This window comes from Lepisosteus platostomus, chromosome 3 (genome assembly GCF_059453375.1).
Source record: "Lepisosteus platostomus isolate fLepPlt1 chromosome 3, fLepPlt1.hap1, whole genome shotgun sequence".
NCBI classification, from domain to species: domain Eukaryota; kingdom Metazoa; phylum Chordata; class Actinopteri; order Semionotiformes; family Lepisosteidae; genus Lepisosteus; species Lepisosteus platostomus.
The window spans coordinates 20,729,645-20,755,198 of NC_142613.1; the positions used below are offsets into that span (position 1 = coordinate 20,729,645).

Genomic DNA, 25,554 nt, shown 5'->3' on the forward strand with positions numbered 1-25,554 from the left:
GTAACACATGCATCACCTGCATTTTCCTCATGTTGGTGTGTAAAGAAATTCTTCAGTCACATTCTCCACAGAACTAGCTTCATTCTGTATTTAGTTCCAACACGGGTACAAACTCTGGGAAGAGCTATGACCAACCCAGGACATATGCATTTCTGAACTTAATTTATAAATTGTTTGAATTAATGCTTCCAGAACCAAGACCTTTCTGCCAGCAGGTAGGACCATGGCATTATTTTCTCGCAATTGTGCAGCTGTTGAGGAACCCAGAGTTGTGCATCACTTAGTGTGATAAACCTTTAACTAACCTGTATGTCACATGCCATCACATTTCAGGAATGTCCAAGATAGAAAAAGAGATCACCCCACAGGAGCATCATAATTTGGTATTAACTACCTTTCACTAAATCTTGGTTTTTGTTATTATTAGTATGTCTGAATCTGGAGAAAATATTTTGTAAAAGCATATTGTATGAAACAGTAGACACAATCTATCTAGGGTCAGTGTGAGGTGAAATCAATTTGCAGGAAAGGACAAACCACTTTGTCTGCAAGAAAGGCATTCCTCAACATTTTAGGAATTAAATTGAAATTCATGGTCATTTTTCTGAGAGTAAGATGTTAAAGTGATGGAGTAGGACTTCTGACCACAAGAAGCGAGGACTGCCACTGCTTTTACTAAACTGGTATCACTTGAAACAATTGTCTGTCAAGTTACACTCTGATCACAAACCTTAAAAAAATCAAAGAAGTATTTCTCACACGATGCTAAAGCAATAAATCACGATAAAAGCACTATATTGAGAACTGGGTTTCCTACATGATTGGTCAGGCCCAAATCACCTGTTAAATATCACATGCACAGAAGGAGAAGGGGTAGACTCTTGGTTTATAAGTGCATTTAAATTATGTGAGTATGCAAGATAATGGAAAAGAGAGGTTGGGTGTCCAGTTAACACTTATTGTCCTTTTTGCTATTAAAGCTGAAAAGGCTGTGATCACCGTTTAAATGAATGTCAACGAGTGGTAAGAGGCTCCAGCTGCTGGTCCCGTCAGCCTCCTGTTTTTCCCAAGCTCCATATCCTGCCTCTGGATGGTCCGCAATTCCCTCGAGGCAGCTCCCTTGGCAGAGAGAGCCCGGGGGAGGGAGAGAGGGGGTGGCTCAGGAGATAAGGGTTGCTTGAAGATCCCCTCATTACCTCACCAGATAAGGCAAGGGAGGGAAAGGAACGGCTCACACAGCATCACGAGCAGTGGAATGAAGCTGTTTCATTAGGGAGGGGTCCCAGGCTTTGCTGTGCGCCGTGGTTGTGATCTGTTTTTATTCGGCCTTGCTGGCCTGAAGTCTTGGAGGTTCAAGAGGTACCTATGGCTGAGAGGCTGAGTGGTATGACCCAGACAGCTTGGAAAGAGCTGGGCACAGACGAGCTGCCCGGTAACAAGGGACTGCAGCACAGACACAGACTTCCTCAAAGGTACCCAGCAAAATGGGTGAGTTAACTCCTGGCAAATCAGGATCTTGGCTGCACTGAGAGGTTTCAGCCAGAAAAATTGAAGGCAGTTGGATTATGTGGAGAGAGGTGGGAGACTGTAAGGATGCCTAGATGATAGGTTTCAGTTAAAAGGATGGGAAAAGTGGATGAGAGAAGTTACAGTTCAAATGAAACCAGAAGCACAATCTGTTACTTATGTCTTACCTTCTATTCCTGGCATGCTCTTTTGAAGCAGGTGTAACCTGTTTTATTCATTCATATATATACATTCAAAGATTTTGTGGGTATCTCGGGACACTTTCATAACCTGGAGAGTAGTTTCATTATATATGGAGAACTAATCCTTCTTCTTTTATATTCGTTTACATCACAATTGAGCAAAGATGCTGTGCGATTAAAACGTAGCCTTTTTCAATCTTTGTTCTGTCATACATTTTTAATTGTATCCATTAGTTAAACCATTGTGCACTTTTTTTTACTATTATTCTGTTGTTGTTTCAGCAGAGTTTCATTTCATTAAAATGTCACTTTTCTATTGTGTGTCCTTTATATATTCATTTTATACTCATTTATAATGTTTTTCAAGTGCCTGCAGTTCTTATCAGGTATGCATCCTTTGCCAAAATGAGAACACAAGAACTTTTTGAAATTATTTTTTCCATCTGATTTGTCCTCAAGGATGATAATTTCTTACATTTAACATTCCTTACTGTTCCTTGTGGTCCTCCTGTCCACTCTGAATGTAAATCAGTTTCTTTGCCATGTAATTGGAAGGGTGAGGATAATACAGTATCTCATGAAAAGAAGTCTGTCCACTATACTGTATGTCTTCCACAGCTGCTGAGAAGGACTGACTGTAGATCCTGGTATCTCAATGGGCACACCCCTGATTATATCTTTGAAAAGCTATACACGATGGAAAACAAGTATTTGCCACAGCTGTTTCTTAGGTATTAAATGATATTTACTGACAGCCTCAGGTTGCTATGGACTCTATAGCTGTGGATGACAGGGAAGCTTATGTCCATATTCTTCTGAGGTATCTTCAGATAACATAGAGCAGGAATAGAATTGCAGAATTTTCTGCAGTTGTGTGTTGCAAATGTGAAAGTAAATGTGCTGTTGTGTCACACAACAGGGTCCTGTATAAGGGTGTCATCTCTCAGTTAATCAGAACATGGGAAAGACTTTAGTACTGCCTGCCTCTGGAAATGTGCATACACTGTATAGACCCACAGTGGAAGAGAAATATTACTCAGGCAGTGTGTGCAAGGGCAAACTGCCTCTTGTACTCTGCCTAAATAGCGGCATTACAGATTCTTCCGTCTGACACTATTAAACCAGACCATGGTAAACTGGTTCTCTATTTTCTTTTGAAATGGAGAATGACTTTTAACATACTCAGCAAAAGACTTATCACTTATACTGTACCTTCCTCAGATTCACAGTTATTATCAAATTTTTTTGAACAGACATAACATAAGTAAAATTCATTATGATTATTAAGTGGTTGATCAACAGGGAGTCTACTATGAAAGTCACCAGCAGGTTGAAGGCTCAACTGCTGGCAAGCCTACCTCAGGTATCTTAGTTAAGCCTCCAGAAGGAACAAATATGTCTGTATACTGTATATGCTTCACCAATTATGACATTCTAATATCCTGAATGTGAAAAAATTCAGGATGACTGATCATTCATCTGCACATTAAAAGAAAAATGTTTATTCCTGGTAAGGGTCACAACGATGATCATGATCATTCGATCGTTTTGTCATAAAATAGAGTCAAACCTCTTTTTTTCAAGGTCTGTTATTTCTGCAGGTTCAGCATAGGTTTGAGCCCCAGGAAAAACTGAGCAGGCCTCAGCACTCTCCTGAGAATGCTGCTCGGGAGAGAAGCAGGGTGCGAAACCTTCGCCAGGCCTTTCACAGCCTGCAGGCCGCCCTGCCTGCAGTCCCGCCCGACACCAAACTCTCTAAACTGGACATCCTGGTTTTGGCCACTAACTACATTGCCCATTTGACTCAGACTCTGGATCAGGGAAGAATTCCTACAGAGCAGCATCTACCCCCAAGAGCACAAGGATATCTTCATCCAGTCAAGGTCAGTCAAAGCTTGAGTGTATACGAACTATGAGTTTCTAGACGACCTCAAGAGAAGTTTTATTTGCTTCCCAATTGAGTATCTGCACACTTGTTTTGCTTTCTCACCATTTTCAAATCAATTCAAGTTCAAGCAAATAATAAAATAAAAGATGACAATGAAATAATGAAATGAGATGATAATGAAATTATCGTACATTTAATAGTGAAATTGCAGAGGGGATAATACACCAGAACAGATGTAGACAATACTACAACAAATGGAAGTAGTGCCAATTCAAAGTGGAGGGGGTGTGACACCCCCATAATAGTGCTGGTCTTCTTTAGAAACCTCTGAGAATACATTTGGCTTGATCTGATTGGCCTCAATGATTTTGTTTCTTATGTCATATATACACTATTTTTCTCAACCAGACCCACATTTTCTTAACTACTGTACATTAATATTTTTCCACATGTGACATTTCTATCTTATTCAACCTTTGTGCGGAATGTGAGTAGTGTGAAGTAGTGAGTGTTTAAGTTTCCAACTATATCTTCAGAAACTTTAGTTGTTCAGATGTTTCTCTCATTTTCATGCAGGCATGTGGTCACCTGGATTTTAGTTTTATTTGGAGTATGTTGCCGTGCTCATAACATTACACTCGGGGAAAGTCTCTTAACTTCTTCTTTGCTGTTCTGTTAGCTGAATACAGCATGAAACCAATCTGTTTTTTGCTAAAGACTCATTTCATGTTCATGTAAAGAAATTATCATCTGGTGCTTTTCGCTTTGCAGAAGTGGCCCATGAGGTCTCTCCTGTACTGTGGGAGCATGGAAGAATTATTGACGGTGGTCCAAACAAGTCAGAAGGAGTGCTCTGGAGAAGAAGATGTTTGCTTACAACTCCCTGACCCTGGGTCACATCCTATACCATAAGCAATCTTTTTGACTATCTGGCTTTGATGAAGACATCTTCATATTATAATCACAGTATTTATACCCGCTTTATTTTTTGGAATTATTCAGAAAGACTGTGCCGAGCTAGTAACAGCATTTGGTGCATTTTTTGTCAGCTGCTTCTTTTTAATTTCTGAAACAAATATTTCTCCTCACATTTTTATAAACAAGAATATAAAAAGGTTATAAACAGGAGCCTATCAGTCATGAACCTTCGTGCTGGTGATTTATTGACCTAAGGATCTCATCCAGCCATTAACTGACAGTTCAGCAATATGTTTCAGTCTTATATATACTCTTCCTCCACGGTGTATTTAAACCAAACCAATGGATTATTTTATGGTCAGCAGTGAACACAAGGGCACAATTAGAAGTTAGTTAATGTAGAGTAATCCATTGGATTAAGTTTGTGAATACCATTGAAGATTTAAAATACTTTTATCACATTCCTCCCTAATTTCAGCACAAGAATGAAGAGATTGTGTTCTTTTTGCCTGTTTTTGAGATTTCTGTTACTTCCAGAATGATGACACAAAAGGATAGGTCACTAAAAATTTGAGAAGTGTATGAGTTGCCATGTAAATAAGTGTGGAGTCATATGTAAATAAATATGGGGCTGGAGTATTAATACCTATTTAGTAAGGATTTTAGAAAAAGGTATTCATGCTGTTCTAAGCACACTTGGCACCGAATAATCCATTTACAATGCTTTTTTAAGTTTGCAACAAAAACAATCTTAGCTAATCCTTTTGAATATCTTCAAGTACCCAGCTGTAATCGACATGAATTAACAATGCAGATTAATGGCTTAATTAAAATTAACTGACCAGACATTGAAGTCATAACTAAAGTGGTGTGTCTCCCGATTTTGTGTTCTTGTCACCCTTTGTGCTCCAGACGGATTGCAATGGGAGGCGCAGGGGTGGGGCATGTCACTCTGCTGCCTTGTAAATCCTGGAGCTGAGGTTTGATTCCAGACTAGGCCATTTGCATGCTCTCACATGGGCTCTCTTCAGGTCCTCATGCTTCCCCCCCACAAGAAATGCAGATTAGGTTCATTTGAAATTGGCCTGGTAATTTCAATGGATGTTGTCCCACTCATAGTTTGGGACTGGTTCCACTTTTGGGTCCAGTACCTCCTGGATAAATTCCAGATATAAGCTGTTCACCTTGCCAGGAAGAAGCAGGTTTCCGATGATGGATAGATGGTAATGATTAATGCAGTAATTGGTTCTTTGATTGGGATTCCTTTCTTTGCCCTCTATAGAGAACTCTTTTAGATCCTGCTCTTTCCTAGACCCAGGTGGGCAGAAGTCATTCCAGGGCATGAGCTGGTTACATGTGTTTACTAATACTGCTGGCAAAATATGCGAAACCTGAGGGTTACTTGAGTAAAGTTCCAATTATGTGTTCAGCGTTTGGCCAAAAGACGAGTTTCCTGCTCTCTTGTAGTTTCTTTCTCCATTTCCTTAAATGAGCAGTAGATGATTGGACATGGAGTCCTCCATTACAAAGAAAACTTAGTTTAGGAGGTTAAGGATATGCTGTACATACCAACTTCACATGTATTGTGAAATACATCTTGATGAAACGGTGATGAGGGTAGTATTTTTCAGAGTAGAAATGCACTCATGATATGATAAAAATACTGACTGTACTTTTGGTTTGTGTTGCTCTTCAGTATGTTATTCGTTTACTGGCTTGTTGTCGGCCACTGAGTTATAAACATGCTGTATAATTAAAACCAAAAGTTTTCTGTTTGGCCAATTTTTGTTGAATCTTTATCAAGAGTATATTTCGCTTGTGTTTGGATGCTCTGGTTTTAGACTCTACAACCATAAATCTTTTCAAAGATAAATGCGTAGGGAGGCATGTTATGTGTACTTTTGGCACACTTTTCTCTCTGTAATAAGCAGTTTTGCCGAAGGTTAAAGAATCCTGATTTTTTTTTAAGACCTATGCCTCGCTGGACAGATTTGTGCACTTTGAAAGTACTGTTTTATTAACAAGACATTCTAGTTTCTCTGTTTTCTTCATTTCATTAAGTGCCTTGCTTTGTGAAAAGAAGAAATGCATTTCTGAATATTGCCTAAGCAAAATCTCAGCCTTTGAAATTAATATAACACCCTTATGCTCATGTTACTGAAAAGAAAGCCATACAGTAAAATAACTAATGAAATGTTATTTTTGTCTCACTTGGTTTCTTGGAAAACTAGGGAAATGTTTCTTGTGCGAAATGTACATTTTAGTGTTGGTTATTTATTTATGAAAAAATTATGTTTTTAAAAGAAGACAATGAAAACATGATACTGATACTGGTAAATAACAATACTGGCAACTTGTATTTAAAATATTTAAAATCTTTTCAGCCGTGAAAGAATTTGACAAAACAGAGGTCTGTCTTTGGCACATTAAATAATGATTTTAAAAAGACATTAACAATACTAAGCTGAACACAAGGTCAAAAACTAAATAAACAATTAAGAGTTCCATTTTGAATTGAATACTATGACAGCTCTTAAAGCCATACCATATGTGATAAAATGTTAGCTTCTTTTGTTAGATTATTTTGTGTGACAGGAAAATGTATGAATACGTGGGACAGAGTGTTTAAAAACATACAGCTCTTAATGTGTATTAATAACTTAATCAAATAAAATGTTAACACAAATTGTGAAGCACAAAATCCAGTCAGACTGGGAGGTCTGTGTCAATGATAATAACTGGTAAAAGGGCTGAATCCTGCTCCACAAGTCAAGTGAGAGCACCTGTGTACAGGCAGTGGGAAAGACAGCTTCTTTGGCAGGACACACTGTGGGGTTAAGCCATGTGACCTAACGGCTGCTATTTTTCTCCAGTTTGAGCAACATGGGCTCTGCTCCATAGTGAAATGTACTGCACTCAAGGCTAACTCCATAAATCTGTCTGGCAGCCTGATAAGCATGCCTGTTCTTATTTTTTTAAAAAGAGACCTCTAAGGGCATTACTGCTAATACAGAGGTTACTAAGGGAAAATACATGGATTTAGAAAACTGGTCTTTAGTTTAAGCAATGCTTAAATAGAGTTGATGAGTCTTGACAAGCAATTCTTGCACTTAATATCAGTTGAAGAGGGTGTGATTGATAATAGTGACTAAACTGGAATACTGATCATTTTGACTCCCTGTAAATGCACAGTTAAGGATAGTTAATGAAACAAACAAGATTGCCAACCTTTTCCTGTGGTACCAGACATAGATCAGACCCTACACTTGGTGTTATTAATACCATTAATAACTATTTCATCATTGGTGCTATTAATAACCCAACTGAGGAACACAGTAAACAAATTATCAGAACAGTGTCTAGAATGTCTAGAGTGTATTTCAATAAGGCCCTGAGAAATTCTCAAGTGAGTGACACTGGGGGACTAACCTGATTCTCAGCTGGAAACAGCAATGTTATTCAAGCCTCTCCAATAAGAAGGATTTGAAGAATACACTGTAAGTATTTTTTAGCCAGTAAATATATCTCCAAATATATAAGGGGTACTTAGAACTTATTTTATTATTTTTGTAATTCCAGAAAGAAAGTTATGTAATATTACTGTATATCACCACTCACAATTAATAGGAAAAAAGCACACTAATCTTTCCCTAAAAAACAGAATTCCTCATGAAGTAAATCAGTTCCTCAGCAGTCATCTGTGTTTAGCTCTTCTTTTGCTACAACTTGTATTCAATAAGTTTAACAACTCCATAATGTTGATCAACTACAGGGGAGTGGCATTGTCCAAATGGAAATTATATCAGAATATTTGCACTTGGGTTGACTTCCCTGGAAAACATTTCTCAGATAAACACAAATGCAAAACAAGCTCTTCAAAATGAGAGCAATTGGAAGGGATAATTACATGTATCTGGGTTTTTTCCCCAGATCCAAACACTGATCTGTACTGGGAAAGCCTCAAATGAGCTCTAAGTATGGTCTATCTTAGTTTTGGCCCAGTGTCCTAGGCCTAGTATTCAGTAACTATTACTAAGTTCACTTACTGGCCAAATATCAGAACTTGGGTTTCTTGCCGTTTTTGCCTACATAGTCCGTGCCCTCAGCTGACATTGCAACTGGAAGAAAAGTTGAAATAAAAAAAAGATTTCCCTTATCATACATGGATTTAATCACTTCTGCCAGTAAGTCTGGTTTTTCCTTTATTTAGAATTCAAGAAACTTTTTGTGTCTTCAACTCATTATATTCTTTGTTTGGACACTATCCAATTCATTTAAATCTTACTGAAGCAACAGCTTCGCTCCTAGTTTTAAAGGGTGTGTGAGGACAAACAGGACAGGCTGGGGAGGCACAGATGGAGGATGAGGACAGGAAATGCCACCCAGAATTGTGACCCCTAAATGCAGGGGCTACTTTTGTGTTTTACATGACTACAACACCTAGAAGTTATCACGGGTGCTACGAGCCTTCTTCACCCACCACAGGTTCTATTCAACTCCCAGAATCACACACTAGCTTTGGGTAAGTGCCCTGTTTGTTTTCTAGTGAATACAGCATTTCACTTGTTTGCTGTGCTTAAACAGTAACTGAAGACAAACTGGCTAAGAGGGATCTGCTTTAGAAGTTGAGAAATGAAAACGTAAAAGTCAGTAAAGGCCCAGGAACTGAGGGATTGGCAAGCCTCTGAAACACTATAACTACAGATGGTATTTGGGGTGGTTTGAGATTGGTGCTGATATCATAAGTCCCGATTCTCTGTGGTCATCAGAAATCACAGGGTGTTTCTCAAAAATAGTAGGGGAGTTACCCAAACATCCTGGCCAAATTTCCCCTTGGCATTCCTAAAAATCCCCATCTATGAATTGGCTTCATTACTCTGTTCTCCTACCCACTAATAGCTGATGTGTGGTAAGCGTTCTGGCGCACTATGGCTGCCATTGCATCATCCAGGTGGTGATGGAGGGGAGTCCCCATTACTGGAAAGCACTTTGAGTGGAGTGTCCAGAAAAATGCTATAAAAGTGTTAGGAATTATTATTATTAGACTTGCAATAATATCTTTACTGATGTGGCTGGTTTTTTTTTTGCCAGAGGCTTTACATTACTTTGAAGTGACCTTTTTTTATCATGAAGTCAGGTACACTCATTCGCTTCCCTTGACTCTGAGCTTTACAATGCACTCACACATTCTTTTGGTTGAAGTGCACAGATCTGTAAGTGTTAAATAAATGGACAGAAGTCTTCACTGTTTCTTTGCTTAAGGAGGCACGCTAAGTTACTGACCAGAACAGGTTCTGGAGAATAATAGTGCTGGACTGTTCCTCTGTCGCATCTGGGTTTGGTAACTTGGCTCCAATGGGGTACTTGTGCTGGCCAGGTGTCCTTTGGAGTTTTTGTATAATGTGCTCTGGATGTTGGGTAGTGTTAAATGTTGTAATCATTAGAAAATAAAAAGGGCACTTGAACAATACTAGTGTGTGTTTTTGGGAGCTGAATAGAACTTGTGGTGAGGGAAGAAGGCTCTTAGTACACAAATACACAAAACAATAGGTCATCAAAAATACTGCTTTAGTAGTTTTAGAGTTAAAATAAAGGCATTATACTTGTTAAACTGACCACCAATGATGCCAGACTGTGCTGTTGATAAAGGAGTACAGTGTGTCTCAGTGACTGGAGCCAAGAGTCCTGAAGATGGCCAAGGGAATGGAGGAGCAGCATGACCTGGCTGTAACTGTTTGGGAAAAAAACCCACAAAGACCCAGAAAGGGATCATGTGTTTGCCGGTGCTGATAAACGTCTTCCCAGGGGAGTATAAAGACAGAGAGATGAGTTATGGATGAAAAAATGGAATAGGGAGAACATGGGGAATGGTGACGGAAAGGTTTCCAGAAAAATCCCACCCACTTCCCTGTGTCGTAGCTTCTTGTAATTCCTTGCTCAGTAAAAAGGAATCCTTGACTACTGTCGCCAATGGTTTGTCGAGGTTTGCAAAACCTTGCATTTCATTCTTCAGCCTCCACATCCTTTATCAATTAGCGAGTAATTCTTTTAAAAATAGTCGTCAATGATATGAACTAGGAAATGAGTGTCTGAAGAAGTTAAAGCTTCCATCTTTTTCAGAATATTCCAACATGGACTTTTCAGTGGTGCTCTACTTATGTCGGCCAATCTGACTACATAAAACCATTTCAATTTACAGATGGAAATATTGAGGTACCATAAGGCTTGGCATAAAATCAACACCACAAACATATCTAAAGCTTCTTGGTTTTGGAAGAGCAGACCAGAATTGTCTGAGCAGTGAGGGAGCTGTAACTAAGTACTTTGTGATATGCAACAGTTAGGAAAAGTCATCTGTGAAAGTTATTGAAGCACTTCTCATCAAATCTTGATGCAAATTTCAAAGGATATCATGTTATACAGCAAATAGCGTTTGTCCTGTTGAATACCAATTTATTTTCTCGCTGTGCTGTAAATACTCTAAACTGAATATTTATATAGGTACTAATATCTATTTTTTTATTTGGCTCATGCTTTTATCCAAAGCAAATTATATTTGCCTCCATGTATGCAGTATTTTACTGGAGCAATGAGGAGGAAGTACCTTGCTCAAAGGTACAACAACAGTGTCTCACCTGGCACTTGAACTCTTTACTTCCTAGTTATGGATACAGAACCCTAACCGCTGCTCCACTTTGCTTCTCTCTACTCTACAACAATATCAAGAATGATTCCTTAAACTGTAGGGCCAATACAAAAAAAATACATGAACAAAAAGTGATGTACTTTGACACAGAAACTTTTAAAAGTGTTCGGATAAAGCACCATTAAAAACTGTCATTACCTTTTTCCTAGTTTTCTTCCAGGCTTTGTCACAGCTTGGTCTAATAATAGCCAGTGATATGACAAACTAGATCTATGGGTATTGAAACTCGCTGGAATAGAGAGGAGAGTAAAAACTGATACTATACATCTCAGGCTGGAGAACTGGACTTCCAATGCATTCTGAATTTAAACTGTGGCCATAAATTGATGATGTTCAATAAATACCCAAGGTGTGACTAAATGAACTGCAGTATTTGTGCTGCCACATTGCTGTACTTCTATATTCACACCTGAAGAAGGCTCCACGGCCGAAACGTTGTGTTCTCTTTCTTCTTTTTTTCAGCATGGAATAAACCTATTACTTGTTCCTTTCTTCTATATACATGTTCTTTATTCAATACACAAGGCAATTATTAAGTTGGTTGGCACCAGTACTATAAAATCTGTGCACTGTGATGCATTTAAATTTGGTGCACATGCAGTTGGAAACATGGTGGTAGGCTCTGATGGGTGATGATAGTACACATCATTTGGTGGAACAACAGCTCAGTGTGATCATCATTTGTGTCCAATGTAGCTTGTATGCATTCTTGGGTGGTCATTGGTGATGTCTATGTTCTGTGGTGTATATTATCAAAGGTCATGTCCTTGGGAACCAAGCTTAGGTCATCTAACTTTAGAAGCACCTTCAATACCTAACACAGAATGCCATGACACAAGGTCCTTACTTTGTGTTTCCTTGTCACACACTACTTACCAAACAGACTAGTTGTAAGAAACAGAATGTACGTTTGTTGTCCAACATGTGAGTTGAGCTGTACACGAAGTTGGGGGTACATTGTGTAAAGAGATGCAGTGAAATGGAACTGAAAATTGAATCGAACAGTAACATAACCCAAAGCCAAGATATTTAAACACTTTATTTTGAAAGCACTATCAGACAAAATCTTGAAGCAATTTATACACTGCTTTTTTGTTTGTTTTGAAAAGCACTCCTTTTGCCTTACAGGTAAAATGACCCAAGACCATCTGTGGATTTCTGTACATCAGATTTAGCCATGTGACCTAGTCAGGTCAACATTTTAGGGCCATCATCGCTGTTCGGGTATTTACTAGCCAATTCAATAAGATGTAACACTCTAAATATAGACGCACAGATCAATTACAAAGACGTCAGCTGACCCACAGTGTCTAGAAAACTGCTCTGGCTGTGCCACCGTTATGAAGTCCAATTTTGAAGATTGGACTTTGGACAGAGCACAAAGCCCAGCACACATTGTTGTGGACTCTAAGGAACCATGCCTCCTGAAAATAAATAAATTTAATAATTTGGCTAAATTTCAGTAACATTTCTTTTGAGTGGCTCCAAAACTACAAAACAAGCAAAAAGTCAAACAAAGGCACTTTTTCATAGAATGGAGAAATGCTAGATAAAACAACTAGCATTTGTTTGGAATGTTAAGTAGGGCAACATCACATATTATTTAACTCCATATCATTTGCAACAAATCACTGATTACTAACCAGTAAATTCCATTTTTGATTAACCAAGAAAAAAAAGTTTTAGGCAGGTTTCTCACCACAGCATCATCCTCCTAATTCATTTACACCACTCATGATATACCAAATATGACATTTTTATTTTTAAATTACACACTTTCTCTATCTTTTGACTAATTCAAGTATCCAGCACTGATTTACTGATTTGGTTCTGCATTAGTGATTTGCAGCACAAGATGATCTGGTTTAATTTCTCTTTTCTTGACAGGAAAAATCCCCTTACCCTTCATAGTGTTTTTATAAGTGCAAATATCACAATGCCTTTACAACAATTTCCTTTTTTTCTAAATAAGAGTTTTTTTACTTCTTTAAAAAAAGTATACACGTTTACTCTAAATCTTCAGTTAAGCCAGCAGACTCTTTCAAGTTCTCCAGGCAGTTAAATAGACCACCTTACATTTTCAAGTAATCTCAGGTACAAAAGAAAAGAAAAATGAACTGGTCCTTTTTTCTAGCACATAATACTTAGTCTACTGTATGTAATAAAAACATAAACTGGATACAAGCTGTTGTCACAAAAGATCTCTCTCAAAATGATTAGATTTTCATTCTTTCATGAATGAATTTCATATAGAAGGAAACCTGAAGTCAAGATTTAGAAATGCTCACTTTGTTGCTTTAGATAAATGTTTGTTTTTTCCATGGAGGCAAATCTTGCCAACACAATACATAGCACAGAGCACCAACATAGACACGCAGAATTACACTGACCAATCAAAAGCAGTAGAGATACTGAAACATCACTAAAATCTTCTGTCTATAGTATGGAAGCACACAAACCACTAACAGGAAGCAAGACAACAAATGTCTCAATTAGTCTATAATGTTGGTGGAAAACCTAGACACATTCCAAGAATGTAAATCTCCAGGAATAATTCTATAATGAATGAATATTCATGGTATGGCTAGTGATGAAAATTGCATGCAGAAGAAATGCACATAATCTGCAGTGTGCAAGTGATATCCTGGCTATGCAAGGATACTAAAACATGCTTTCAGCAAAAACATGGAAATCACACCTGTATAGAGGCTGTTGAGTGATACAGAAGTACCAAGTACAAGTGATTAAGAAGATTGTCTTAACAGGATGCAACTGCTAGATCTTACTTTTGTGAAAATTGTGACATTTCGTGAAAATGTCAAAACCTGTCAGTTTTGTTCAAGGAAGAGGTAACAGAAACTAAATTTGTTTCATTTTCACTTCTGTAAATGGACAGACATGTACTAGAAATGAGAGGCACTTTTTTACACAGTATTTGGAACAAGCCGTATTATAGAAGCAGATTCAAAAGTATTTTCTAAGATACACCAAGTTATGAAATATGAAGTTTCCCGCTTAAGAAGCTACCAGAAATAGACTAAGAACATTGGCCACCTTATCCAGTTGGATATTTTAAAGCACATTACGTGACAGTCTGAAACTGGTGTTTCCATAGGCAATATAAAATTTCATTGAAAAAAACATTCTCTTGAAAAACACTAATTTGTTCAAGTGTTATATGGCAATTCAGGAAGACCTGAACAATTCAATTAGTTTAACTTCATCATTTGGCACAGCAAAAGAACCATGTTCATGGTTTATCATAAAGAAAATGTGGATCTATATTTGTGTTACAGATAAAAAACCCATAATGAAGGGCCTTTGGAATTAAAACATTTACCGTGGGAATGACACTGACATTTGGTAATAATCATGACAGAAATACATGGAGTAGTATATGCAGTATTGTTTTAACTAGTTTTCACCTATTAGCTCTGAATAGTAAGGTGCAGTAATGAGAAGCTGGTATGCTTTAAAAAGACACAGTCCCTCAGTGCCAGATAATGGCATGAAAGAGGTTTAATAGTACCTCAAGCATCCCTGGCTCTTGATGATTTTCTCACAGTGAAAAAAGACATTCCATGCACACCATAACACAGAACACCATTACTCAGCTGTCTCCTATCTACAGATGTGTTGCAGACCACTACGCCTACCTGTACACATAAGTGATGGTTTTGTTTTTGAAGCTGGAAGCAATTCAAGCTATTGCCATATCATCTCTGAAAGGGGGTGTAGGATCTCTGTCTTCAGATCTCATTTCTACTGCTTCATTAATTACACCCTCCTAAGATGGGGACATTGCTTGTTGTGCTTTCTTGTTCAGTGGACAATGCCACTGCAGCAGCATTTAGCATTACCGACCGCGAAGCTAGAAAAGGAAAATTGTAGTTGCTATTTCTTTCAAGCTATTCTTCTTTCATCTTTGCGCCATACACCCAGACTCATCAAAAGAAATGTAAAACACTACACTGAAAAGGAAGGGCCAGATGCCTCATACTGAATTGTTTTTCAAGCACGGTAAGAATAATGGCTCAGCCACTTCTGATTAAGAAGTCCTTCTCACCTCAGGTACAGTATATGGGAATCTCTATTCCAGCATTCCCCTTTAGACAGTATTTGATATCTCCCAGAAAGGAGAAAGTTGAAAGTATGTAAAAGGTGGACAAGATCTTCTTGTAGCATTCCACCCTGCAGCTCTGTCCTTTCTGGGCTCACAGTAGAGTTTTCATTCAAAGAGCTCCCTGCAAGACAGTGAGTGCCTGGCCAGCCTCATAGGGCAGTCTCATGCACGATATAAGTGTAGTGACACACTGGCCCCAAGCGCCTCTCCAGGTCTTCGTCCTCGGCCTTGTCTTCCTCGGTACAGAACGCATTGCCATTGCTCGTCTTCTGTGTCATCAGCTGCTGCTGGGCGCTGGGCTCACTGGCCTGCAGCACAGAAAAACAAACCACAGATGTGTCTGGTTTCCTAAAACGCAGCTCTATGTGATTTCTCAATAGCTGATTCCCAGAGAGGGCTTTCTTAGTGACAACTGACAGAATATGTACAAAAGCAGCTTATACACAAATGTCTGCACAATGTGTGTGAGGATAATGCATAATGGAGACTCCTGAAAAGAAAGGTTGCTCAGGTATGTTTGAATAACTAAAACCACTCAAATTGTTAATATTCAAGACACATTTTTGAAACAAGGAATTTTCAAATCTTGTAATCTTGTTAAGCTACTTATTCTTCCTGGCATGCTTTTAACTTTGTGTAGTTAAACACAACAAAATTAATGATTAAGTGGTAATGTGTGTAAATGCTGCATCAAAAAGGTAGAAAAGAACTCATTTGCCGATAACGGTGTCCACACAGCTCATAAGTATATTTGAACAGGCTGAGAATAGAAGTTTTCTTGGAAAATCAGGGGAATCAGGACCAGGATTGGGAGCCTGAAAGTGAGTTTCTGATAAAACACACCGCTCACCCTCCTGCAGTCACTTCCCAGAGCCCTACCCTTCGTTCCAGCGTGGTAACACAGCACAGCTTCTCTCTGTACCGCTCCGGTAAGAAGAACAGTAGGGTGCCCAACACTGGGTATATCGTGCCAGGGGTCACATCTTTCTCCTTCATGGGACCTGCATGCAAGGACATGAGCCAGGCAATTATATAATGTTAACTTAAATCTGGCAAATTTTTAAAGATCAGATATTGTGAACAGTTTTTAGCAGTAATCCTGGAATGTGTGGTGTCCCTCCATTATGGGATGGCAGTTTTTAAATAAGTCACTATAAATGAATGATTAACAAGAAAAATAATATGAATTAATGTGGAATATCATGAATACATGCATACTCATGTACTATTAGTATGAACTCTGATGCCAGATCCCTCCTGAACTACATTTCCCAGGAGGCTGTAGTCAAGGACCTGCCACCCACAGTCTTCTAATTGGAGGATGACAACTGGATCAAAGACAAGTGGTTTCTAGTGGCCGTTGACCTCAGCTAACTAGGATGGGAGCAGAGCCTTTGTTATGCTGTGCGCTGGAGGGAGAAGGGAGCATAACAATAACTGACAAATGAACTGTGGATAGTTTTTAGTTTTAGTTGCAGTAAGCAGCTTATCTGTCCAGTTATGTCTAGAGAGGTTAAGAGAAAAAGAACTTTAGAGTTCAAAGAGGAGCTCGAGTTTTGGTTTGCTTTGTTTGGAGATTCGCCACACAATAAACAAAGATTAATGTCCCTTCTTTACGTTTACACCTATTAAAAGATACCTCCTACTTTACCATCTCACCAGCAGTGTCACAACTTGGTAAGAAACTACATGTGTATAATTATTACAGGGATACATATTCACTGAAACTATGTCAGTATTTTAGCACTGTCAGCGCTCATATTTCACAAATTAGACTTTAATTATCATAGTCGCTCATTAAACAAGAGAGAAGAGTTGAACAACAAATGTGCCAAACAGTAGCATACACCTATTTTCTTGCAAGCCTTTAAAAACTGGAGGAATTGGAACTGCCTTTCAGTGATATCCTTGTCAAGGAATCCCATCTTTGGTACTAAATGTCTAAGCAACCATCTACAGTAGATCATTTCAAACAGTTTCACCACTTACGAAGAAGCAAAAGCCCAAATTCACACTTTAAGTATTGGCTGTCCTGGCAGTAACACTAATATACCTAATAATTTGAACACAATGACAGTAATTATTATTGATGCTACATTTTTACCATGGATGTCTAAGATTCCATAACTTCAAGAGAAGTCTGTACATTCTTAAACAAATCCAGTATAAATCATTTTTGTTCCCTTACAAATCTGCTGTGCCACTGTAAAAAAAACTTTTTCAGAATTGAAAAAAAAAGGATCTGGTGATTCTCATAACACACTTATATTGTGAGCTTCTGTGATCCTAATCTCTAATTCTGAGGACACCTTTGGCCTGCCTGACATTTTTCGGTCCTCATGAGTGCCAGTTTCTTCATATCATTTGATAGTTTTGGCCACAGCATTTACTGACACTTGCAAAGTTCTTGCAATTTGTCTTAAAGATTGACCTTCATTTCTTAAAGTACTGTAAGTATAGACTGTCTTTTTTCCCTTCCTATCTGAGCAAATTTTGCCATGTACATTCAGGAATGACAAACTTTTGCCCATGCTCCCTACATTTTTAGTAATCGTGGACCCTCACCTGTTTACCAATAATTGGTGACAAAAGGTAAATGAGGAAGCATGCTTTGTTAACTGTGAGAAGATCTAACAAAGACAATTTTAAACTTCTTTAAGTGTTCTAACACCATGTTATACACCTTTCTGACTTTTAACTAACCTGGGCTTCAGGCTGAAATCCACTTGCTTTGGGTGTTCATTTTATTGAAAATGAAAAATTAACATTTTCAATACAGTTCACTTAAGATTATAAGTACATATATCATGTAATTAAATATTAAGTGTTCATAGACAGTTTAAGTTTATACAGTTTAAAGCACAGATAATCATGAAAAACATGGTTTCAAGGAGGTGTACTCAAACTTTTGACTGGTACTGTATATTGACTAAATGTGGCCTTTAACAACAAATTCCTGTGTTCAGAGTGTGTGGCTAGACACAAGTCATAGCAAACAGCACTCACCTGTGAGGAAACTGACCAGCAGCCCCACTATTACCACTGTGGTGGAGTTGTGCGCACTGTACCACATGTAAGACAGAGAATAGAAGTGCTGAAGTCCCGTCGGTCTGCAGAAAGACAGGCGAATATTTCAGATGGAACACAAATTCTGAGTCCTGTTCATTGCTTAACACATTACATTACAACAGTAAGTAAAATGACTTCTCATTATGGCTTGAATTAATCAACTGTAACATTTCCTTCACAAGGAGCAAAAAAAAAAGTGAAAGTAGTAGATACAATTTTAATTTTGATTTTCACCTTCTGTGACCTGATTCCTTTCCTACTGTATCCCCTAACCAATTTGGTCATGACCTAATCACAAACAGGATCTTCTCTAAAGTACTTTTACAGGGAACTATAATCTGACCTAGATAGTTTAAAGAGAGCTATATCTTAGGGGCAATGTGATTTCTAACTGGCTCAAGGTCCTTAACTCCTAAACAATGTTTAAAACACTTTAAAGGAATATGTATCAGCTATCACAACTTTACATTGTTATTGGAATACTAGTGCACTGTTTCTTCAAAAAACGAACACAAAACCTATTATTCTGTTTTACAAAGAAACACTCCTTCTCACTCAGGTAGTTATACATTTAGTGATGCCAAAATATCAGCTAACTATCTTATACTGAAGGTATCAATAAGGAGGTTATACCTCAATAGCAGACCATCTGTTTTCTTTTTTCAAGGAAAGCTGTAGCTACAGATACAGTATAGAATATCATCACTCCGATAACATTTTACTTTTAACTTTCAAGGTCTTGCCTCAAACTCAGACTATGGCACTGAAATCATAATAACCTCTATGTCTACAAAGTTTACTTTGTAGCAACAGGGGAATATTTTGTCCCTTTATACTTCTTATATTTCAAAACTAAGCTTTAAGTAATCATTAAGATAAAGTGTATGTTTTATTAATTATCATTAGTGGGAAAGCCAGGCCTCATCTTATGTAACTTTATGCTCCTCTTGCCTTGCTTTGTTGGCGACGGCAGACACCAGTGTAGTCATGGCAACGGTGGTCATATTCCCAGTGTCTGGGAGGGCTGTGGTGTTGAGTGGAGGGAGGGGGTCAGAGCCAACAGTCTGAGACACAAAGCTCCCGATGCCAATCCAGAAGGCCATGACCAGGCCGGCCACCAAGCCAGTGACAGCACCCTGGAGAAGAGACAGGAAAGGTGTTTACTGTCAACATTGCAGAATCAACTGAAAGTACTTATTATAAACTGAAAAATGAACAGAAATGGATGGACAAATTAACACAGTCATAAATTCATGTGTGAGTGCTTACTACAGGGTGACATTCAAGAGGAAATTGAATGCTTTAAGTCCTTTCAAAGATGTCTCTGTTCAGATCCTGCTGATGTAGTAGGCAGGGCTGGCTCACATGTGTAAGATCCCCACTTTAGAATGGCCTTTTGGAGATTTTTGCACATGAATGGCTAAATTACCTAGCTTTATGATGATGGAAGCAAATAAACAAAACCTAGTCATCTCTGACTCTCTTACAGAACCATGAGAAAATACCCTGTCAGCTGCAGTGGGTAGGCTACCTCCATCCACTTTCACCTGGCCTACTCAATCCAAATAAAGGGCAAACACCTCCTACTTAAAAATACAATCCCATGTGAAAATTCCCAAATTTCAAGCAGTTGCAATTAACACTGTAGTGCAAATTAACGATCTGTTAAGTATGTTTTACAGACTAACTAAATCTATTCAGTATAACTGCCACTTTGCCAGACTCAATGACAACTCTGACCTGGGTGGTGTGGTGGCTCTGTGGCTAAGGATTTGCACCTGTGGCTGGAAGGTTGCTGGTTTGTATTTCGTGGCCGGCAGAGGAATCCTACTCCGTTGGGCCCCTGGGCAAGCACTTTAACCCCAATTGCACCAGGGGTGCTGTATAAACGGCTGACCCTGTGCTCGGACCCCAAGCTTATCTCCCTGTCTGTGTGTCTCATGGAGAGCAAGTTGGGGTATGTGAAAAGACACATTCCTAATACAAGAAATTGTATATGGCCAATAAAGTGATCGTATCATTCAAATAAAATAAAATCAAAATCAAATCAAAGTTTATTTATCAAATGCACAACAATACAGCATGCAGCAGTAGTTGGTGGCATTGAAATGTCTTTTACCGCGAGCTCACAAAAATCACAAGAATCACAAGAATCACAAAAATCACAAAAATCACAAAACTGAGGTTATGAAAATAAGGTTACATAATAGTAGATGTAATAGAAATTGAATAAAACTCAATATGAGTAGAGCTGCTATGTGTCCATGGTGTATGCAGTATATACAAGTAGTGCAGTTATGCTGAATACAGTGACATCTGTGGGTCCATGTAGCCATTACAGGTGATTTGCTAAAGGAGCTGCAGGTTGGCTGTTTAGCAGTCTTATTGCCTGCAACTCAATTGGTTGTTTGACTTGTACTCTAAAACTCCTCCTAAATGTAAAGTGCTTTAGAATTAGATGAAAGTGCAAGGAATTATTACTATTATGAACACCCTCTTTTTTCATAATGGACTAGTCTACTGTTTATTATACTGAGAGGCATTCAACTGCAACATATTAGTATTGGTACCAATAGCATTTGTTGCAATTTGATTGACTCAGTTACTGTATATTTTCTACAGAGTATGTCCAGAAGTCCAGAAAAACAAACTACAGAGTATATCAAATCTGATAAACTGAATAATTCAAGTAGCTTTCATTGGGTAGTTTGACCAATGCATTCTCTTCCAAACTTTGCAAAATGCTGACAGTGCAAGCTGTCAGACAATGAAGTGTTCAGAAAGTGTGGAATTTAAATCCTGGGAAGTGCATGAACTCCACAATAGAATAATAAAAATGTGTATACAGTAGTTCGGTATACTGTGTTCAGTTTTGGTCACTATGCCACTGAAAAAACGATATGTCTCTATAAAGAGTAAAAAGAAGAGAAACAAAAATGACCCCAGCTCTCAGGGAATTGTCATATATGAACAGTTTGAGGGAACTACATGTCTTCAATCTAGAACAGATGAGACTGAGAGGAGAATTCATCCTTTTATTTAAATTCCTAAGGTTTATAGATAGGTTCAACCCATGGGACTGTTTCATACTCAGCAGCGAGGGGACATGAGGTCACACTTGGAAAAAGGAGGATCTAGGATGAACAGGAAACATTTCTTTCCTCAAACTGCAGGAGGTATCAAGAACAGGCTTCCTGGCCAGGTTGTTGAGGCCCAATCTCTGGACCCCTTTAAGAAATGGCAGGATGAAATTGCAGATCCACTCAGCTACCAAACCACTACACGGGCAAGATGGTCCGAATTGTTCCCTATCATTTGCAGACCGTTCTTACGTTCTGTCTATCAGATCTATTTAAGACCATATATAAGATCTCAAGTGGAACTATATTTTCTTATGTAGCAATACTGTCAGTTGAGGAAAGCTTTTTGGTGTATGCAATGGTTTCTTTATCAGATATTGCAACTTTTACATTACCTATGATCATCACACAATCAGCGTTTGGCTTCTCTGCGTGTGTTCCCTGCTGTGAGTAATAATAATAATAATAATAATAATAATAATAATAATAATAATAATAATAATAATAATAATAATTTTATATAGTGCCTTTCAGGATATCCCAAAGCACTTTACAATAAAGTGACACCACATATGCAGAAAAGATACATCAAGACAGAAAAAACAGCATTTCTGTAATGAAACATAGAAAGTGCTAGCTATAGCAGCTATAGCACTATAGAGAATAGCAGTCAAGAGAGCCACAGTTGAGGTTTATTTCTGTCTTACTACCTTACCAACCGGTGTGTGGCATCTTGTTATGGGGATACATGGCAAGCCATAAATTAAAGAGTAGAGCTTTCAAAATAGAGCATAATAGTTTTGGAGGTCAGGAGAATAAATATGAAGTAAATCCAATACAACGGTGGGAGCTAGTGCAGGGAGGCTGGAACAGGAGTAATACTCATGTGGGACTGTGGCTGGTTATGTTTATAGTAGCCGAGATCTGAAAAACTGAATAGTGAGATTAGAAGCTCCAACAAGTTGTATGTTATAGCAATCTCATCTAGAGCCATAATTCTTTTTAACATAGAAAAGAAAAAGTTAATATAGTGACACATGTTCTGGTACTTACAGTGGGGTTAGCCCAGGGGAAGAACATTCCAAGACAGAACAGTCCAAGGAGAGGACCCCCAATCATCCCAAAGATACTGAGTGATGCCTTGAAGGAAAGGGAATTGAGAATCGGTCAGTACAACCACCAAATTCTGAGATCACAACTGGAATTCAAAATTTACATTCAATCATGGGAAACTATCTCACGTGAGGTACGTACAGAAAGTCTTTATAAAGAAACCTAATCCAAGCCTTCCTTTATATTTAGAAAATTCTAACAACATTTGATGTTCAAAAATTGCACTTTTTCCTACACTATAAACAGTAAAATTACATTTTAGATTATATTCTTCAATCATGCAACATTTTGATCGCATCTGCTTTACATTACTAATATAAACTCTGCTATTCACAACTTTAATGTGAACCTTACCTGCAACACAGACCCCATCTGGGATGCAATATAGGCCATTCCTAAACAAATGAGCCCATACCCTAGTGCTGAAAAAAGAGAAACAGACAACTTTAAGAAGATATATAATGACTTGTGCAGTCGGCAACCCAGTAGCTCAGAGGGGACAGGTCTGTGTAAAGTAAACTGGAAGGCTGTGCAATAACTTAAATAAAGCCCCTAGGAATCTGCAGTTTGACCCTGTGGACCAAGAGTGTCTCACCCTGAGGATGAGGAGTGTCTCACCCTTAGGTGCTGGCTATTCCAGTACTGCTGGAAACATGTTTTAAATTTGCTTAATGAAGCCCAGAAGGACCTGCTTTCCCACTTCTCTTGTACCCTCTGACAACGTTCAGTTCCTTCTACACTATGTGGTGTTAGCAAACATCTTGATATCTCTTCATATTAAAAATAATTCAAAATATAGCTGAAGAATAGGAGAAATAAACATTTGATTGACATGAAAATAAACAGTGACAGTGAAAGATGCAATTATACCTTTTCTACTATATATTTTTAGAAATGTCACTATATTTTGGTATAATTTGTCATTAATATACAGTTTGATCCAAGTGGCTTCTTTATTTATAAGAACATAAAACGTTCCAAAACAAGATGAGGCCAAATGTCCACATGGGCAACTTGATAGGTAATTTCTGTATTGGAGCCACAATGGCTCATTGTACAGTATTTATTCTGGTTCCCAAAACAGTAAGTGAAGAGTGAGTATGTGACATGCCCTCTGGATGGGTCATCAGTCTATGAAAGTCTCTATTCTACAGCTGGGTGGACTGGAACAATCAGGGTAAAGTACCAAACTCAGGGTGCGGTAGCAGAATATGACTCTCAGTTATGAATTCACAACCCACATTAAGTCAAGAGACTTACCCACTAGTCTAGTCAGTGGGTCACCATTACGATGCTAGGACCTAATTGTTCTGTGAATCTAATCCAGCCTATTTTCTAAATAATCCTTAATACAGCTCTTTGAACAAAACATTGGCCTCAAAAACATAGCTAGATAAACTCCCATAACTTCTGTAAAAGTGTGTGCAGTTCTCAGGTTTAAATGCACTTCAGAATGTAGTGCATTAAAGATGATGTTCTAGCACATGTAAAATGTATTTCCTAAGAGGGTATCTTCTGGTGTACAACTTTTTGCTTTCTACATTGTTTATTGCAATTAACCAATGACAGTTGGGAAAACCATAGGTACACAAAACCAATGTGTAAAAATAAAATTGGAACGCAAGAGAAATGCAATGGACAACTCCCAGAAGGTTGGCCCTGTTGCAGAAATTGTAGTTTTCATTGCAAAATGTCCTGTTTTATTTTAAATTGTTGAAATAATGCTAAACCTGGACAAATGATCAACTTAAACTTTCTTGTACTTGAGAGACAGTGGAGTTTAAGTAGTCCTAGTAGTCCTCTAGGCCGAGCCCAGTACACAGAGGCACTTTGCTTCTCTTCATCTAGTGTCATTTTTGGAATGTAGTGGGTTCCTGTGACACACTTTAGCCATGCCCCACTTTGTGTCTAGAAAAGTTGTGTTCAGATTGTTTCAAGAAAGATTCACCCTGGCCAACAGCAATGAACCTTAGTGTGACATTCATCATCTGGTTTTCTTACCAGTTCCAGCAGTATCCTGAAATTGAATCTTGATATCCTGAAGCACTGTTAAATTCTTGGTCAGATGCAGTCCTTCGAGGAATAATACTCTCTCTGCTCCTTTTCTTTTAATTTCCCAAGAACCCACATTCTTCTCTTTCACTTTCAGCATAAGAAACCTAATAGTTTCTTACTCCTTCTGTTTTGATGTCACAGTTGCAGATTTGTGGTTAGATTAAAAAGCAAAAACATTGAAGGCATATTTTGGTTAAGCTAAAAGAAATAGCTTGCTTAGAGGTTTTCCTTTGGAAAGGGAACTGAAGCTTGGGATCTGATGTACTAGTGGGGTAATGTCAAATGTGCCTAATAAGTGGACACTACAGTATATACTTGTGTGCTCCAGGACTAGAAAAAAACACAAAAAATTCTCAAAATTCCAGGCATCTCCCAGCAGACACTCACCAAGGCTTTTAGACAGCAATGTGGCCCTGTATTCTGTCATGTCAGGGAAATGGGGCTTAATCAAGTCCTCCATTGTCACCGTGGCCAGAGAGTTAAAGGCTGAGGAAATGGTACTGGAAAGAAAAGGTGATACTGCTTTTTAATAAAGACATGCAAAGCACTCAATCAAAATTCTTTTCTTGCAAAAGAATCTACTGCCAGATCAAGATGGACTGCTACAGCACTTATACTCTGAACTTTCATTTTTAGTGAGAACAAACTATAAATTAAACAGGTACTCACAAAGCTAAAATACAGTTCCTTCACCCCAAATCACTAATCAAATTAGTGCTCCCTTCGATATTTTTGCAAAATACCAATAAAACAACTAAAATAAAATGGAAATCTTGATGTTAAGATAAACTTTGCCTGGTTAGATGACTGCTTACACACAGTAGCTCTCGACAGAATTCACGATATAAGAGCTATCTGTAGACATGGAACTAATTCAGGCCTACTGCCTCTTT

General features: G+C 38.2%; 2 protein-coding genes across 4 annotated transcripts in view; one reads left to right on the forward strand and one right to left on the reverse strand.

The window, feature by feature from the left end:
* The first annotated feature begins 1,185 nt into the window (after positions 1 to 1,185).
* Positions 1,186 to 6,712, forward strand: tcf23 (transcription factor 23). 2 transcript variants are annotated; one of them, XM_088624889.1, is made up of 3 exons: positions 1,186 to 1,488; positions 3,311 to 3,592; positions 4,369 to 6,712. In XM_088624889.1, exons 1-3 carry the CDS (start codon positions 1,366 to 1,368, stop codon positions 4,507 to 4,509), a joined length of 546 nt encoding a protein of 181 aa, XP_088481015.1. In that variant the 5' UTR covers positions 1,186 to 1,365; the 3' UTR covers positions 4,510 to 6,712. The 2 variants fall into 2 exon arrangements, with proteins under 2 accessions (XP_088481015.1, XP_088481016.1); XM_088624890.1 differs by having other exon boundaries at positions 1,354 to 1,488; positions 3,294 to 3,592.
* Positions 6,713 to 12,242: 5,530 nt separating this feature from the next.
* slc5a6a (solute carrier family 5 member 6a) overlaps positions 12,243 to 25,554 on the reverse strand; it is a 33,488-nt gene continuing 20,176 nt past the window's right edge. For both annotated transcript variants that reach the window (XM_088624886.1, XM_088624887.1), the window contains 7 exons: positions 25,049 to 25,161; positions 22,961 to 23,028; positions 22,547 to 22,633; positions 19,365 to 19,549; positions 18,351 to 18,454; positions 16,224 to 16,345; positions 12,243 to 15,652 (listed from right to left, as the gene is read on the reverse strand). In XM_088624886.1, coding sequence (XP_088481012.1) covers positions 15,494 to 15,652; positions 16,224 to 16,345; positions 18,351 to 18,454; positions 19,365 to 19,549; positions 22,547 to 22,633; positions 22,961 to 23,028; positions 25,049 to 25,161 — 838 coding nt within the window. In that variant the 3' untranslated portion in view covers positions 12,243 to 15,493. The remainder of the gene's footprint in view (positions 15,653 to 16,223; positions 16,346 to 18,350; positions 18,455 to 19,364; positions 19,550 to 22,546; positions 22,634 to 22,960; positions 23,029 to 25,048; positions 25,162 to 25,554) is intronic.